At 52.5% G+C, this 13,154-nt stretch overlaps 1 protein-coding gene across 1 annotated transcript; it reads left to right on the top strand.

Moving 5' to 3' along the window:
* The first annotated feature begins 1,514 nt into the window (after positions 1-1,514).
* map2k7 (mitogen-activated protein kinase kinase 7) lies at positions 1,515-12,614 on the top strand. Its single transcript, XM_047043573.1, has 11 exons — positions 1,515-1,642; positions 3,680-3,824; positions 3,984-4,050; positions 4,206-4,319; positions 5,195-5,314; positions 5,410-5,517; positions 5,780-5,959; positions 9,597-9,677; positions 9,940-10,082; positions 10,241-10,286; positions 10,375-12,614. Exons 1-11 carry the CDS (start codon positions 1,558-1,560, stop codon positions 10,516-10,518), a joined length of 1,233 nt encoding a protein of 410 aa, XP_046899529.1. The 5' UTR covers positions 1,515-1,557; the 3' UTR covers positions 10,519-12,614.
* Positions 12,615-13,154: the final 540 nt, after the last annotated feature.

Genomic DNA, 13,154 nt, shown 5'->3' with positions numbered 1-13,154 from the left:
GATTTCAAACAAAGTAGATAAATTAACACGGTATTGTGCGACTGTCAGCAGCTCAGCTACTGGACAAACCACGTCCAGAACTGTGTTTTGGTCCCTTACAACCCGCCTTGCTAGCTGTCAAACTGCTAGCTAGCTAGCTAATACTGGGCTAAACGTTAGCTGCTCGTAGTAATAGCAGGCCCGTCCGTCAAAATCAGTCAAAATTGTTCGCACATTTCAGCTCTATTGACAAAATAATTCGACTTTCTGTATTGGTTGTACGTATTTCTATTAATTGTGTGTGTGTTTGTCAAATGAAATAGCTGTCCATTCTCGACTGTTTTAGTGTCACTTTCTAATCCCTTATTTATTTGGACCCGTGATTGTCAACCTTTATCTAGCTAGCACTGCCAAGTTCCCTCCAGCTATCTACCCTGTGGCTTGCTACATTTAACATATTCCTGTTGCTCTAGATTGCACGTCAGTTTGTCAGGACATGCCATTTATTTCGCCACCAAATACTTATAATCTTCATTTCAAAGGTTTTGCAGTCCAGCTAGTTTCCTGCACCATTTTGAACAACTACTTTCAGTTGAGATACTACTGGGGAAAGCAACCTGGGCAAACTATTCCCCTTTATCAACATTCAACGTTGTTTACCTTCTGAACATTTCTCTTCAAAATAATCTTTCGCTATGTGGAGTCTGTCATTAGACAGCAGCCACAATTATTTGAGTCAACATGGCATCTCTAAGAAATTCATACAAGTTTGATGAAGGAACTGCGTGAAATGGCCCATATTCTTGTCGATTTGACTGAAATGCACGACAGTGAACATGTGCCTAAACAGTATTCGCTACTACATGAACCGTCCAGACCGCTGCAGACCTCTGTTTGTAGAAGGACATGTTGGTTCTGACGTTTCTACCAGTATTCAGTGCTTTGTGGTTGTTACTGATGAACTGTGTGTGCACTTCAGTAGATAAGACTAAATATAACAATTTGTGTTGTTACCGTGTTTGGAATGTAAATAATGATTTGTAGCTTGGAGGTCCACATCTGCGCTGTTTCATCTCATCTCAGTTCAAGTTGTCAGAAAACATTTGTTTTCTGGGGGTCCTTTTGAGAACCTTGATCCATCCTCAGTGTGTGAGAGAGATGGTGTTAATTTGTGTGTGTTTATGTACTGGTGGTCTGTGTGTAAAAAACACATGCCTATGTTCTTGTTTGCGAATCAACATGGTCTTGCGTGTGTGTGTCAGCAGCTGTGTACAGAAGGGTAATGTCTGTGTGTGTGTCAGTAGCTGTACAGAGTAGTAATGTGTGTGTGTGTGTGTGTGTGTCAGTAGCTGTACAGAGTAGTAATGTGTGTGTGTGTGTGTGTGTGTCAGTACCGTGTACAGAGTAGTAATGTGTGTGTGTGTGTCAGTAGCTGTGTACAGAGTAGTGTGTGTGTCAGTAGCCGTGTACAGAGTAGTGTGTGTGTCAGTAGCCGTGTACAGAGTAGTGTGTGTGTGTCAGTAGCTGTGTACAGAGTAGTAATGTGTGTGTGTGTCAGTAGCCGTGTACAGAGTAGTAATGTGTGCGTGTGTGTATTTTCTCTCCCCCCGTCTAGTCATCGTGATCCAGCTCAGTCCTGCTCCAGCCCCTTCCCAGCGTGCAGGTATCATTCGATCCATCGCTCTCCTTCTCTGCCACTGAAACCTTCAACAACACCCCCCCCCGTCCCTCCCTCCTCCTCTTTTTCTGTCTTCCGCCCTTCATTCTCCCCACGACACAGTGCCGTGTCACTGTCGGAGTGAACACCCGGTGAACCGTCTCTGACTCACCTGTACGTTCACCGTCGACATGCGTCACTCACATAGAGCGAGAGCCTTTCATCTCAAGAAGTCATACACCGAGCATAACGAGCACGTCACATCATTCATACAGTATAATCTGTAAATAAACGCTGTGCTTTTGCACGTAACGGGTGTAAGATCCACCTCCAAGATGAGCTCATATTGAATCGACGGGATGAAATAGAACAATGACCGACAGCCTTATACCCGGTTACAAAAAAGAAACATTTGCGTAGTTCCAACTTGGTCTTTAGCAGTGCTTCCTCACTCCTCTCACCTCCCCTCTAATCTCATCTCCCCTCCATCTTTCCCCTCCATCTCCACACTCCAGTGGCAGGGCAGCGAGTGCGAGTTTGTCGGGTTAGCGCGCGTGTGTGTGTATACGCCTGTGTGTGAGTGCGACAGTATTAACCCATTTTTCGCTGGATGCAGAGACACGGTGCATGTTGCTTTTCTGCACGGCATGTTGTGTTCACCCCCCCCCACCTCTTCTCCCACACAGTCTAATCCAGCATCCCAATTGGTCGATTTGCAGGAAGTGCTGTGTTCGACAGATGCTTCTCTCCTCTTTTACCTTTTCCCTCTCTCGCCAATGGAAGACCTGCGCCACTCCAAAAAAAGAATCTGTCCCTTTTCTCAGCTTCTGATTCGTGCAGCTCACTCTCACTTTTCCCCCCCTCCTGCGTTTTAGAATTCTAGATTGTCATCTGTCTGACTCTGTGACGCGTCCTCTTCCTGGCTCTCGAGGGACATTTCCCTCGTGTGTCTCTGATTGGTCAGTGGCCACTGACCGGTCACTGTGATTGGTTCCCAGTCAGGTTGCTTGTCTCTTGTCTGCCTGTTTTCGCTGTCTGTATCCAACTGTCAGACTGGTCCTTGCCTGAGTTCACACTAACTCCCTCACTAACCCCATTCTCTTGCAGGTTTCACCAACAGGTCCCCACAGGTTAACCAGACGCTAGCAGTTCACTGCAAACCAAAACCTGTCCATTAACCTTTCACTCACAAGAATATTTATTTAAAAAAAGCTTCTACTAAGTAAATAGAAATAATTTTTCATGTTTGTATTGAGTGCACCTCATTGGGGAAAGAGAATCGAGTGTTCACCACGAATGAGTTCAGTAGGGTTCTGGAACCCTCTGTGAGGGGGGGGGGGGGGGGACGGTAAACACTAAAGGGTGCAGTCCGAGTTCAAGATGTGGTTGTTGACGCGTCTCCTGACTGACTGACTCTCTCCTGTCTGAATGTGGTCTGTGTGGCGGTTGCACGACTGTTCCGTCCTAACGCGCTTCTCTTCTAGCTTCTCTTCTGGCTGGTGGGTTTTCACAGCTCCTACCGCACACCTTCTCCTCCCACCTGAGAAGTATGTTGTTTTGACCCCTAAAAAAAATTAACGCCCCCTCGTTGCATGTGTCCGATGGTGGAGTACGCCGAGTCGCGAAACAAGCGAGCCTGCACTTGGGAGTGTGTTTTGACGTTTGCCTTGCTAATACGGAATGCCTTGTGTGGACCTGTCTGGGTTGGGGTTCCTTAAGTATAGAAGGCTAGTCATTCCTAACAGACCTGCTCTATCCGCTAGGGTGGGAACTGAATAACATTTGGCACGGTGTGTCTCAGTCTGTCAAGGTCATCTTGAACACTCACTGCTTCAACTCACCCGCTTTGAGTCAAAACATTCAAGTCTAAACAGGCCAAACCTGCTCCATTCTGTACAGGAACACAGGCCCGCTGGAAAAGTGACAACCGGGAACACATATACATAGCACATAGCACATCCCCAGGTGCTCGTCCTCCGTCTCTCCTCCCTCCTCCAGGCTTCCTAACCCCTCCCTCCCCTCCCTCCCTCCTTCCTCCCCCAGCTCTCCAGCTGCCGCTGGCCAACGACGGAGGCAGCCGCTCCTCGTCGACAGAGAGCTCCCCTCAGCACCACTCCCACCCCAGCCGGCCGCGCCACCTGCTCACGCTGCCCACGCCGCAGTACGGCCTGCAGAAGAGCCTGGAGAAGTACGACGCGCACCCACACACACGTTTATACACGCACACACAGTACGCGCACACGCGCGTCCGACCTAGAAACCTCCCGATCGATGGCGTCCGACAGCGCACGCAGCCTCGACTCCTGTCTGACCCCCCCCGAGTGTCTCTGCTTGACCTCCTTTCAAGTGCGGAGATCGACCAGAAGCTGCAGGAGATCATGAAACAGACGGGCTACCTGAAGATCGACGGCCAGGTGAGACACCAGGCTCGATGTTTTTTTGACGAGGGTTTCCACTTTGGTCTAAATGGATCGTCAGATGTGTGTTTTACTGTGCGTTTGCTCGTTTGATGATGTCTCATTGCCATGGTGAGTTAAACCTCTCCACCCCCCCCCCCCACCATCCCCAGAGACACCAGGCGGAGGTGACCGACCTGATCAGCGAGGGGGAGATCGGCAGCGGCACGTGCGGACAGGTCTTCAAAGTGCGCTTCAAGAAGACGGGCCACGTCATTGCCGTCAAAGTAAGGGACCCCCCCCCCCCCCGGTTGGTGGTAGCGACTAGCTTTCCGACACTGGGACGGCTTGCATTGCCTCAGTGGGACACTTGGACAGTAGAGATTGTGGGGAGGGGGGGGGGGGGGGTTATAGCATCCGCTTCTCCCATCGTACCACATATCAGCAGAGCTCCGGATTTACTGCCTGTAGATTGCTATGGTTACTGGGGGGGGGTGGAGCCAGTCCATCTTTTTTCGACATTAGTTTCTGTGTCTTTCGGGTTTCAGTATGTCTTTGCGATTTCTCTTTTGCTTTCTCTCTCGCTCAGGCGCTAATTTAGTCTCTCGCTCCATTTCTCCCTCTCTCTCTCTTTCTCCCTCCATCCTGCCCTAATCCTTTTTCTTTCTCTCTCTCTCTTTCTCTCCCTCCCTCCCCAGGCTTGCCTTCTCCCGTCCTCCATGTTTATCCAATGACGCCACACAGTAATTGCATAGTCAGGGCCCCAACCTCCATTTAGCAGAGTGCATAATTGTAGCCATCTTAACTGGTTGATAATGACACAGTCCGTCGGCAGCACGGGGCACACTCGCGAGTCTTATCCTCGGGAGGTTTCGTTTCATGCAGCCTTTTTTGTTTGATGTCAGGCCTTTTTCAGTGACGTATTTAAGAGAATTACAATCAAAGGCCATGCTGACGTCATTGTAGCGGTTTTCGGAATGAACCTATCCCCCCCCCCCCCCCCCCCCTCGCTCATAGCTGTTCCTCTAGGCTCTATCCGTCAGTTGTACTTGATATCCATCATACAGTATTTCATCAATTATATGTCCATATAATCCATTCCTCATATTCTGCCTGTACAGTGTTATATATTGATGCTTGTGGTGTGTGTGTGTGTCACCAGCAAATGAGGAGGACCGGAAACAAGGACGAGAACAAGAGGATCCTGATGGACCTGGACGTGGTGCTGAAGAGCCACGACTGCCCTTACATCATCCAGTGCTACGGCGCCATAGTTACGAATGTAGGTCTCTCTCTCACACACACACACACAAGCGTCATGTATCCCGTGGACGTGTATCATGCTGTGCTAAATGTCCCCTCTCCCCCGCCGTCCAGACGGACGTGTTCATCGCCATGGAGCTGATGGGGACGTGTGCTGAGAAGCTGAAGAAGAGGATCCAGGGGCCCATCCCAGAACACATCCTGGGGAAGATGACCGTGGCAGTGAGTCTCTCTCTCTCTCTCTCTCTCTCTCTCTCGCTCTCTCTCTGTCTCTCTCACTCACTCACTCTCTCTCTCTCGCTCTCACATATATACACACACACACTATCTCTCTCACTCAGACACGTGCCTACTCTCTCACACACACACTATCACATGTGCATACACACACACACACTATATCTCTCGTTCAGACACATGCTCATTCGCACCCTTTCACCTCACCTGCGTGTGTGTGTGTGTCCCTCCCCCCCCCCCCCCCCAGATCGTAAAGGCGCTGCTGTACCTGAAGGAGAAGCACGGGGTGATCCACCGGGACGTCAAGCCCTCCAACATCCTGCTGGACGCCAAGGGTCAGATCAAGCTGTGCGACTTCGGCATCAGCGGACGCCTCGTCGACTCCAAGGCCAAGACCCGCAGTGCCGGCTGTGCCGCCTACATGGCGGTGAGTGGATACCTCGCACGAGCGCACACACGCGCTTTCTCCCCCCCCCCCCCCCCCCCCCCCCCCCCCCCCACACGCAGATATCTCAGGCACGCACGTCTCACACTTTTTTTCACAAACACTTTTTTTCATGTATACACACACCTCTACTCCTACAGTATACTGTACTGTCCTGTATCAAGATGCACAATGACATGCTAACTGGTACGTGTTTTTCAGTGCATGTTTTCACCCTACCCCTCCTTGAGTCACCACCTTACCGCGGTGGAGGGGTTTGCGTGTCCTAGTGATCCTGGAAGCTATGTTGTCGGGGGCTTCATGCCCCTGGTAGGGTCACCCAAGGCAAACAGGTTCCAGGTGAAAGACCAGACAAAGAGTGGCTCAAAAAAACCAACCATGAAGAAATACAACAATGGTTCTCAGTTGCCCCTGCCCGGAAGCGGGTCACCGGGGCCCCCCCCTGGAGCCAGGCCCGGGGGTGGGGCTCGATGGCGAGCGCCTGGTGGCCGGGCCTTTTCCCATGGGGCCCGGTCGGGCACAGCCCGAAGAGACAACGTGGGACCCTCTTCCAGTGGGCTCACCATCCGCAGGAGGGGTCATGGGGGTCGGGTGCAGTGTGAGACGGGCGGCGGCCGAAGGCGGGGGCCTTGGCGGTCCGATCCTCGGCTGCAAAAGTTAGCTTTAGGGACGTGGAACGTCACCTCGCTGGCGGGAAAGGAGCCTGAGCTGGTGCGCGAGGTAGAGAGTTTCCGGCTAGATATAGTCGGCCTCGCCTCGACGCACAGCGTGGGCTCCGGAACCAGTCTCCTTGAGAGGGGCTGGACTCTCTTCCACTCTGGAGTTGCCCTTGGTGAGAGGCGTCGAGCTGGGGTGGGAATACTGGTTTCCCCTCGGTTCGGCGCCTGTACATTGGGGTTCACCCCGGTGGACGAGAGGGTAGCCTCCCTCCGCCTTCGGGTGGGGGGACGGGTCCTCACTGTCGTTTGTGCTTATGCACCAAACGGCAGCTCAGAGTACCCACCCTTTTTGGAGTCTCTGGGGGGGGTGCTGGAAAGCGCTCCTCCTGGGGATTCCCTCGTCCTCCTGGGGGACTTCAATGCTCATGTGGGCAATGACAGTGAGACCTGGAGGGGCGTGATTGGGAGGAACGGCCCCCCCGATCTGAACCCGAGTGGTGTTTTGTTGTTGGACTTCTGTGCTAGACACGGTTTGTCCATAACGAACACCATGTTCAAGCATAAGGGTGTCCATATGTGCACCTGGCACCAGGACACCCGAGGTCTCAGTTCGATGATCGACTTTGTAGTCGTGTCATCGGACTTGGGGCCGCATGTCTTGGACACTCGGGTGAGGAGAGGGGCGGAGCTGTCAACTGATCACCACCTGGTGGTGAGTTGGCTTCGATGGTGGGGGAGGACGCCGGTCAGGCCTGGCAGGCCCAAACGTAATGTGAGGGTCTGCTGGGAACGTCTGGCGGAACCCTCTGTCAGAAGGAGCTTCAACTCCCACCTCCGGGAGAGCTTCGATCATGTCTCGGGGGGGGCCGGGGACATTGAGTCCGAATGGGCCATGTTCCGGGCCTCCATTGTTGAAGCGGCTGACCGGAGCTGCGGCCGCAGGGCGGTCGGTGCATGTCGCGGCGGTAACCCTCGGACCCGGTGGTGGACTCCGGAGGTGAGGGATGCCGTCAAGCTGAAGAAGGAGGCCTATCGGACTTTATTGGCTGGTAGGACTCCAGAGGCAGCTGATGTGTACCGGCAGGCCAAGCGGAACGCGGCTTTGGCGGTCGCGGAGGCAAAAACCCGGGCATGGGAGGAGTTCGGCGAGGCCATGGAGAATGACTTCCGAACGGCTTCAAAAAGGTTCTGGACCGCCATCCGGCGGCTCAGGAGGGGGAAGCAGTGCTCTGTCAACACTGTATACGGTGGGGATGGTGCGCTGCTGACCTCGACGGGGGACGTCCTGGATCGGTGGAAGGAATACTTCGAAGACCTCCTTAATTCCACCAACACGCTTTCCGACGTGGAGGCAGAGTCTGGGGACATCGGGGGGGGCCCTTCTATCTCTGGGGCTGAGGTCGCCGAGGTGGTTGAAAAGCTCCGCGGTGGCAGGGCCCCTGGGGTGGATGAGGTCCGCCCGGAGTTCCTTAAGGCTCTGGATGTTGTAGGGCTGTCTTGGTTGACACGACTCTGCAACATCGCGTGGACATCGGGGACAGTGCCTCTGGACTGGCAGACCGGGGTGGTGGTTCCCCTCTTTAAAAAGGGGGACCGGAGGGTGTGCTCCAACTTTAGGGGGATCACACTCCTCAGCCTCCCTGGGAAAGTCTATTCAGGGGTCCTGGAGAGGAGGGTCCGTCGGATTGTCGAACCTCGGATTCAGGAGGAGCAATGTGGTTTTCGTCCTGGCCGTGGAACAGTGGACCAGCTTTATACCCTCCGCGGAGTCCTGGAGGGTACATGGGAGTTCGCCCAACCAGTCTACACATGTTTTGTGGATTTGGAAAAGGCGTTCGACCGTGTCCCTCGGGGGCTCATGTGGGGGGTGCTCCGAGAGTACGGGGTACCGGATTTCCTGATCGGGGCTGTCCGGTCCCTGTACGACCGGTGCCAGAGTTTGGTCCGCATTGCCGGTAGTAAGTCGAACTTGTTTCCGGTGAGGGTTGGACTCCGCCAGGGCTGCCCTATGTCACCGATTCTGTTCATTACCTATATGGACAGAATTTCTAGGCGCAGCCAGGGTGTTGAGGGGGTCCGGTTTGGTGACCTCAGGATCGGGTCGCTGCTTTTTGCGGATGATGTGGTCCTGTTGGCTTCATCGGGCCGTGACCTTCAGCTCTCACTGGAGCGGTTCGCAACCGAATGTGAAGCGGCTGGGATGCGAATCAGCACCTACAAATCTGAGGCCATGGTAATCGACCGGAAAAGGGTGGAGTGCCATCTCCGGGTCGGGGAGGAGATCCTGAACCAAGCGGAGGAGTTCAAGTATCTCGGGGTCTTGTTCACGAGTGAGGGAAGAATGGAGCGCGAGGTCGACAGGCGGATCGGTGCGGCGTCCGCAGTGATGCGGGCTCTGTATCGGTCCGTCGTGGTGAAGAAGGAGCTGAGTCGAAAGGCGAAGCTCTCTATTTACCAGTCGATCTACGTTCCTACCCTCACCTATGGTCACGAACTATGGGTAGTGACCGAAAGAACGAGATCGCGAATACAAGCGGCCGAAATGAGCTTTCTCCGTAGGGTGTCCGGGCTCTCCCTTAGAGATAGGGTGAGAAGCTCGGTCATCCGGGAGGGGCTCAGAGTAGAACCGCTGCTCCTCCGCGTCGAGAGGAGCCAGCTGAGGTGGCTCGGGCATCTGATTAGGATGCCTCCTGGACGCCTCCCTGGTGAGGTGTTCCGGGCACGTCCCACTGGGAAGAGGCCCCGGGGAAGACCCAGGACACGCTGGAGGGACTATGTCTCTCAGCTGGCCTGGGAACGCCTTGGGGTCCCCCAGGAAGAGCTGGCGGAAGTGGCCGGGGGGAGGGAAGTCTGGGCCTCCCTGCTTAGGTCGCTGCCCCCGCGACCCGATCCCCGGACAAGCGGCAGATGACGACGACGACGTTTTCACCCTAAGCCTGTGTGTGTGTGTGTGTTTTCAGCCTGAGAGAATAGACCCTCCAGACCCCAGCAAGCCTGACTATGACATCCGGGCTGATGTGTGGAGCCTGGGCATCTCTCTGGTACAGTCCGCCTGTGCCTCCCACCACCACAACCGCCCCACACCTCTAGCACACTGTACTAGAAAAAAGTATACACTATAGAGGCGCATAAAAGCTGTGATGTGTATACTTTTGGGGGTTAGCAGATTCTGCCTTTGTACATACTTTGTAGGTATTTTGACATCATTTGAATAGTGTGTTGAGATGCCTGTCAGCGCCGCGACAACAAAGGGCTCTCGTCTCGGCCGTCTTTGTGAGTGTCATGTGCCCACGCGTCCTGTAGGTGGAGCTGGCCACGGGACAGTTCCCCTATAAGAACTGCAAGACGGACTTTGAGGTTCTGACCAAAGTTCTGCAGGAGGATCCGCCTCTTCTCCCTCTCGGCATGGGCTTCTCCCTCGACTTCCAGTCCTTCGTCAAAGACTGGTAACACACACACACTTTACTTTCTAAACCCCCCCCCCCACACACACACTTTTCCTTTATTCCTTTCCTACCACACACACACACGCTGTAGAAATGCACGCGTGACAATGTGTGTGTCGTTACAATCGACCGTGTGCCTTTTTTTTCCCTCCCTTCAGCCTCACAAAGGATCACAGAAAACGGCCAAAATACCACAAGCTGCTCGTAAGTCGCTTGTCTCCTGCCTGCCCACATGCCTGTCTAGCATCTTCCAGAACAAAAGGCTCTAACCCTCCCTCCCCTCCCTCTGCAGGAGCACAGTTTCATCCGGCGCTACGAGGTGCTGGAGGTGGACGTGGCCGGCTGGTTCCAGGCGGTCATGGAGCGCACCGAGTCGCCGCGCAGCAGCCAGTGTTACAGCCACCAGCACCAGCTCCACTCTCTGTTCAGCAGGTAGCCCAGACGCAGCACCCCGGAGCCCACCAGAGGAGGAGGAGGAGGAGGAGGAGGAAGGGAGGGACGGAGACGAGGAAGAGGGCTTAGAGCGGATAGATGGACGGACGGAAGGATAGATGGAAGGGGAGGGGCAAAGGGTCAATTGAACCGGGGGGGGGGGGGGTGTATCAGGACAGGCAAACACACAGAAGAGTGGTTACGGCGCTCATCCAAGTTAGCTGTTAAAAAGCAGGGGACACTAGAGAACCTGCGACGTCATGGCCGATGTTGTGTATCCCCCCTCCCATGTACAGCACACGAGCCCTCACTCCCACTCTGCCCCGCGGTGAAGCCAGTGTATAGCTAGACTGGCCCGTTCACGCTCTGTGTATAGCTCACTAACTAACCCTCTCACACGTTGTGTACGTCAGTGTTCAGCTCCAGCATAGGTTCTGGTCACAGGACCTGTCAACAGAGTAGTCGACACACACTGGAGCAAACTGTCATGTCCTGTAGCATTAGCGCCGTTAGCTAGGGGAGCTAGCATCTGTTTCACACACGCATGTTTGGCTAGGTTCCTAAAGAACACGTCCAGTGCAATAATCAGCCGGGTATAATGTTACTGTCACTCACTCTGTGTGCGCGTGTGTGTGTGTTTGTGTGTACACACAAGATTAGGGTCACTACATTATGGATATCTATAGCTGTTCCGCACAGCAGTTTCTAACCCACAAATTACTTTGAAATGACTAAATTACTAAACAAAATTACTAACCTAAAAACCACACACACAGTAGACGAAGCAAACATTAACCAAGATGCTTAGTTAATTTTCTAATGAACGTAAAATTGGGGGAAAATTTAGAAAAATGCAACAAAAAAATTAGATGTATTTTACCATAGCGCTGTAGAAAGGTTTAGGTAATTTTTAAATGGAGGTGGACTTAAGAGCTGTCTTAAGAGATGGAGGGATAGAATAGATGAGTGGAATGAAGAAAAAACGGTTTAGCCATTAGCCAAGAGAGAGAAGAAACAACCCAGAGAGAGAGGGAAGTGGAGGAGGGATACATCCTTTCATCTGGAGAGACACAGGGGAGGAATACAGGAGCATATTCAAGACAAAGAGTAGGAAGTAGATTTCCTGGTTTCCTTCCTTCCTGCCTGGCTTCCCTTCCTTCCTTCTCTCTAGCTCTCTCCTTAGGCTCGGAGATCTGGTTAAACCAAAGGCTGTAGTGTTGTTGTATGTGGAGGGAGTTGGACTAGGCCCTCCAGCCACGGTCGCACTGCCCCCCCCCCCCCCCCCCCCCCCCTTCTGCACGGCCAGAACTGAAGCCTGCTAGCTAGACCCCCCACACACACACACCCACACACACACACTTACCAGACCAAATCACCGCTAGGAAGTGAGAGAGGCAGACAAAACATCCGGAACTCAGAGAAGACAAGGGGACCTGGAACGTTGACTGAAGGCGGTAGAGGAAGAGAGAAGAACAGGGAAGAGAGTGGAACTAGTGGAATGTGTACAATACGGAGTGAAATGGCGGGAGGGAGGGAGAGAGAGGAGGAAGAAGGAAAAGAAAGTGAGACGAGGATAACAGAAGGGCTTGGGGGCAGTCTAGAGCTAGTGGAGATGAGTGAACATTAAGGGTGAAAACGTTTGATGGAGAAGAAGGCAGTGGAGCAGCTTGTTTGTATGGGTCAGATGCTAAAGCTAGCAGGACATTGTAAAAGCTTTTATGGTGTTACACACCAAAGTACCAACTGTCATTTTAGCGAGTGACTTAGGATTTGTTTTAATGGTGTTTGCTGTTCTATACTATCTCCAGAGATGTTATATTATTATTTATTTATTTACATTGCTACCGCTGCTACGTTTTGCTTTAGACACACGCTGCTGTCGACTTGTTTTTTCCCCAAAGGATAAAATCTTTTTTTTTTTTATTATTATTTTTAAAACCAAATACATCAAATAATGCAAATCTAAACACGTTACCAAATACAAAGAAGAAAGTCTGACAATGGCTAAAGAAAGTGAGAGGATGAAGTAGGAAAAGAGAGATTGAGTAGCGGAGGTTTGTGTGTGTGTGTGTGTGTGGGTGGGGGGGGGGGGGGGGGGGGGGGTCACAGAACTAACCTACAAAAATGAAACGCACCTCACTTCAGTTTAACACTATGATAAGTAGTTTTGTTTGTATTGTCATTAACATCATAATATTCCACTGCCACAGCACTGCTGAGTACAGTTAATATTTGGGGGTGTGCATGCCTGTCCTGAACTATGACCTTTGAACCTGGGGGGGGGGGTTACTCTGGGGTCCCTCCTTGTTAAAATGACTCCATGCTGTCCGTCCATCTGTCCTCCTGCAAGCTGAACGACCTTGACATTACACACCAAAGGTGTCATTGGCGAAACAAATACTAAATACTTATTAATGTTATTGCTTTTAGAATCGACAACTATGACTATTCTGAAATCTCTGTAGTTAGCAGCGGAGGGGGGTGGGGGGGCCACTCGGGTAGCCGTGCCTATATGTGTGTGTGTGAGTAAGTGTGTGTAGGCGACAAGAAGGAGACTGGCGCGCACACACTCGGATAATAATTTAGACGCACACTGAGCAAGCAGGTGGTGCTAGTTACAATAAGACACTACTACGGAAC

Source organism: Hypomesus transpacificus, chromosome 21 (genome assembly GCF_021917145.1).
Source record: "Hypomesus transpacificus isolate Combined female chromosome 21, fHypTra1, whole genome shotgun sequence".
In the NCBI taxonomy this organism is placed as follows: domain Eukaryota; kingdom Metazoa; phylum Chordata; class Actinopteri; order Osmeriformes; family Osmeridae; genus Hypomesus; species Hypomesus transpacificus.
This window is presented reverse-complemented; position numbering and strand designations above follow the sequence as displayed.

Coding starts and splice junctions, on each gene's coding strand:
- map2k7 (XM_047043573.1), top strand. CDS start 1,558: ATGTGTGCGTGTGTGTATTTTCTCTCCCCCCGTCTAGTCATCGTGATC. Junction 4,320..5,194: donor GCCACGTCATTGCCGTCAAA/GTAAGGGACCCC, acceptor GTGTGTCACCAG/CAAATGAGGAGGACCGGAAA. Junction 10,083..10,240: donor CAGTCCTTCGTCAAAGACTG/GTAACACACACA, acceptor CCCTCCCTTCAG/CCTCACAAAGGATCACAGAA.